Here is a 4638-nt window from a genome sequence, read left to right as displayed (position 1 = left end):
ACTTTTAAAGATTTGGTAAAGTAATTTCTAAATATCACAATTTGGGGTACTAATTTCAAAATATGAAAGATTTAGCGAATAAATCCACATTATGAAAGATTTACGGGACTAATATCAAAAAGAAAAAACCTTTTGTCTTAACCTTTTTTCCTTTTTTCTTGAGATTTATACAGGAAATATGTGCTATTTTCAGAGTTTTCATCATCGAAACAGAAACCCCTTGATGAGCTAATTATTTCCAAAGAAAATCAACACCCTAGCTCCAATGCCCACAGAACAAACATTCACACCCTCCACCCCTACTGCATTTACTTCTCAAAGATAATGCATCCCTCCCAACTGTTCTCAGGAAAAAGTAAACAACATGCCCACAACAGAAGAAGGCAACGAGTACTAGAAAAAAAAATATATAACTACTATTTAAACAGGATAAAAATAAAACTGAATTATTCAATTCACTGCAAAATAGCTTCTACTTGCTCAAAGAAAAGCAATATCCCCCAGGATAGCGTCAGTGCTTCGCCTGCTTCGCCTTCTTCAACTCCGGATCCCTGTAAGCATCGCCAAAAGAATCATGGAATAAGCATTACTTCAATCATAACCGAACATTAATGTTAAGATGTTAGCACCCAAGATATGCCTTGTGATTTGCATTCATTTCCACTTTCGCATAGATCCCAACAAGTACTAAATAGACGCATTGCGATTAAAAGTAATGAAATGTCCACGGGATGAGAAGGTATTCAGTGGGGACGACCCATGACAACAAAGGTGCACCGAAGGGATATCAACATTTGGATAACTGAACTTCGCGATACGTGCACTAATCCATAGGTTGATATCCCCTAGGTGCACATCTATTGCCGATACTTTCTCGTACAGGATAACATTTAAGGGCATTAACATATGTACCTCTGGATGTGATCAAGAATGATGAGTCTGGGCCCAGGAGGAATCTTGACATCTCTGAGAGCGCTGAACCAAAATATATGAAAGTTAACAACATGAAGTAGTGATATAAAAGAAAAGCACCCAAGTTTTGCTAGTTACCTATCTGTGAGAAGAGGCAAGGTACTATCAGTAAGCAGGCCTTTCCTGAAGTTTTTCTCGTATTTTTGAAGACCAAGTCGTGTCAGCATGTTTTTTGAACGGGAGTAATAGATATCTTCAGCCGGCTGTTGCGAGAATTTCTGACCAAACTGCAGAAGTCATAGGAAAATCAGACCTAGTATTTTAAAAAAATCAAGCTATAGGTGAATCAACCATAAAGCACATTTAGCAAATAAGAAGAATTTGATCGGGTCTTGTTTTGGCTATAACAAATAAGCTATAGTGAGTGTGTTTTTTCAAAATTGGAGTAAGAGGGAATCTTATATGACCAACAATGAGTTGTGGATCATAATACTGGGCAATTAAGAAAAACATGTGCAAAAAAATGAGTGCAGGAGAAAAAACAGTGCAATGATGATCTTGTAGATATGCACTAAACGATAGGATGAAACATGAGTGCATCAGTAAGAGGTTATATGTTGCTCCTATTGAGGATAAAATGAGAGTGAATTGATTGCACCAAATAGTCTGAACCACATAAGTTGGAGAATGTGCCAATTTGATGATTAAGCTAGACTATAGAAATAGTAGTAGTAGATTATATGAAACCTACCATGATGAACGACTCCAACAGAAACAAAGTCAGTAGCTGATTTGCGGTAGTTTTCCATGAGTGTTCTCATGCCTATTTGGTATTAGAGAAATGACAGCAATTTTGAAGAAAGAGATGCATCCCTAAATTGTACAAAATATCAAGAACTCAACATGCACCATGTAGGTTGACAAGGACATGTGGCTAATCTTCTACAGTCATTGCCAGTTCCAAAGCCATAAATCTCTGATGGCCCTGAGTCATGACAAAAGTTTGAGGAAGCTCCGGCAATAGAAACTCTCAATCCAGAAGGGAGTTGTGAGCAAAAATTAGTGGCCTCTTCAAATAACAATAACTTAAAAAGAATAGTATCTAACTGGTTGATTATATTTATGCCAATTACCATCCATACATACTTTTTAAACAATAGTTGCCAAAAAATTCTATAAGATATAGAAAAAGAACATTTTAAAGACTTTTCTATATACTTCAAAAGCGCTTTCAGTTGTCCGTACTGCACCAACAGCTATATAATATTCATATATAAATTAAGCCAAAAAACACTGTGGTCGTACAACAGGGATTTGACTGCAATGATGTTCAATTTTACAATCAACATATGCTACAGCAGGAGATATTTATCTCAAACAGAGTGTGGTTGCAACACATGTTGAGAAGGATGAGTAAAATTTTACTACAAGACAGGATAAGAAATTAGATTATCGGAAAGAAGTTGAGATATTTTCAGTTGAGAATAAGATGAGCAAGTGTTGCTTGGCTTGAGATGGTTTCACATGCAATGAGGAGTGGCAGGATTACGAGTACCACAAAATGAAAATGAGGGGTGGCCAGGACTCGGGAGTATTCTCAAATGAATTGCAATAAAGAAATATGTGGTGATCAGAGATTTAACAGCAGGTACTGATTATCAATAAGTTAACAGAATGTATGGCCTTAACAAATCTAAAAGGAGAAAAGGGACGCATGTATGTGGCCCCTAAAATTACAGGCCTTGCTGTTTGTGATTGCAGTTATTGTAGTTTGGTCCATCAGATAGCATCTGAATAGCTGAGCAAGGGTAATGCAATATACTATACTTATTCAGGTAATGCAATAAACTTATTAGAAATTGGAGTTTAAAAGAAACTACAGTCAAAAAATAAACTTATTCAGGTAATGCAATATACTATACTTGCAGATTGCTCATCATGTTAATTGTAATGGAAATTCTCACGCGCATTAATAGCTGAGCAAGGGTATACTTGCAAACATGAATAAACTTCTTAGAAATTGGAGGTTCTTCTGAATTCTTACCTTGAAAAGGCCACCTTGAACAAGAGCAAAGAAAAGTCCTGATGTGACAGCATTGACTGCCTGATTTGGGCCTCCCATGCCACTGACTAATGAGAACATTGCTCCAGAACCAAATGCCGCTGCCATGCTGCAATAATATTATAATAGCGTATTAAATCAATGTGATGTGAATTAGCATCTAATACTCTGGACTACTCATGATTGTACAAATAACTTCAATTGCTATAGTCAAATAATGCCTTTATCTAGCTGTCAGCTCTGTAATATGTTTAAACATTACTGTGTTGTCTATCAGGTCAGTGTTTTTGCACCCTTCAATCGAAAGTTAAACAACACTGTTTTTAGGCAACTTTTCCTTAAAGCTAATAATATCTACCAATTTTCTCCTCAAATACCCCAACTGTGGCAGGTTTTCTCTTTCCTTTGGTTTTTTTCCCTTTTTGGTGTCGTGCATTGCACAATGTCAATGAATTACTGAGAAAACAAGCAATTACACAGTCCATCTAAACATCCCAACTCCATACTTAGGCTTTTACATCAAGCGAATACAGAAATGAAGGGGTTTGGTTCTAAGTGTAACGAGCTGAGTAGAATTATAAATGACTCACCTACTCTCCAAATCCTCCACTCCTCTTATTCTTTTCATGACACAAGATATACCTGCATTTACACCAGTCATGACTGCAAAATTACGAGCTTGAATCAGAGGACTGCCAGTGAAAGCCTGTAATTCATGTAACATTTTGATCATTAATAGCAAATATAGTGAAAAGTAAGGTTCATGCTGAAGAGAGAATTTAATTTTAAAAAAAAGACGTATTCAATCTTTACAGAGATGTTGTATTTACCTGAACATAGAATTTGCTTACAATATGAATCTTAATAACAAAAATCCCAAATTTGCCAAGAACTAAGCGATATAACCTATTTTACCCTATATAGTCAGTTCCTTGTACACAATGCTTAGTGGTCAATAATAACAAATCACTGTAATATACATACTAAAAGCAAACTTTCATGACTATCACTTTTCATTCTGTTTTGCTGAATATGAAATAAAGTTAGCTCGCAACCCATTTTTACAGTAGATATACCTAATCCTTTTAAAATTAATCATTTTTTCCCCTTGGTGCACAGGATAAGCAAAAAAGTCAATTGGCGTGATTAGACGAATAATAATCAAACTAATTTGATAATATCTATTCATCTTCCACCCGTATATACAATCATCTCCTCTTCAGATCCAAGAAGCGAGAACAGGCATCCAATAAAGAACTTTCAATCATGTCAAATGCATCAAACTTGCTACTCAACCTGTTAAAAATAATAAGCACACATTCATCCTCCGCACCTATATTAGGACAAACTGAAATTAAACCCCTTCCCAAGGACTCAAAATGAAGGGTAAATTTCACAAAACCCCCTGAACTTAGGAGGGTTTTGCACAAAAAACCATTAAAAACTTTGTAGATTCCACAAATTCCAGTATTAACCAACAAACTTCACGCAAACTTAGCAATCAAGCATTTCACCTTACCTTTCAAAAGGGGTTTTGTGAAATTTTAACCCTAAAACTAACCAAAAAAAAGGAAGCAAAAAGATTATAACCTGGGCCTGCTTGAGCGAAGCCATGGCATCAGGAGGGAGGCCAGCAGCGTTCGGAGGGGCGGCGGGGAACGCCG

The 4638-nt window shown here is 36.2% G+C and overlaps 1 protein-coding gene across 1 annotated transcript in view; it reads right to left on the bottom strand.

Moving 5' to 3' along the window:
- Window positions 202–4638, bottom strand: part of LOC109823562 — a 19326-nt gene continuing 14889 nt past the window's right edge. The window contains exons 6-11 of the mRNA XM_020389838.1: window positions 4565–4637; window positions 3565–3680; window positions 2957–3083; window positions 1051–1199; window positions 913–975; window positions 202–551 (exon numbers count right to left, since the gene is read on the bottom strand). Of these exons, the coding sequence (XP_020245427.1) occupies window positions 512–551; window positions 913–975; window positions 1051–1199; window positions 2957–3083; window positions 3565–3680; window positions 4565–4637 (568 nt within the window). The 3' untranslated portion in view covers window positions 202–511. The remainder of the gene's footprint in view (window positions 552–912; window positions 976–1050; window positions 1200–2956; window positions 3084–3564; window positions 3681–4564; window position 4638) is intronic.

Source organism: Asparagus officinalis, chromosome 9, assembly GCF_001876935.1.
Source record: "Asparagus officinalis chromosome 9, Aspof.V1, whole genome shotgun sequence".
Classification (NCBI taxonomy): Eukaryota; Viridiplantae; Streptophyta; class Magnoliopsida; order Asparagales; family Asparagaceae; genus Asparagus; species Asparagus officinalis.
The sequence above is the reverse complement of the archived record's forward strand: the minus strand, read 5'-3'. Positions and strand labels throughout refer to the sequence as shown.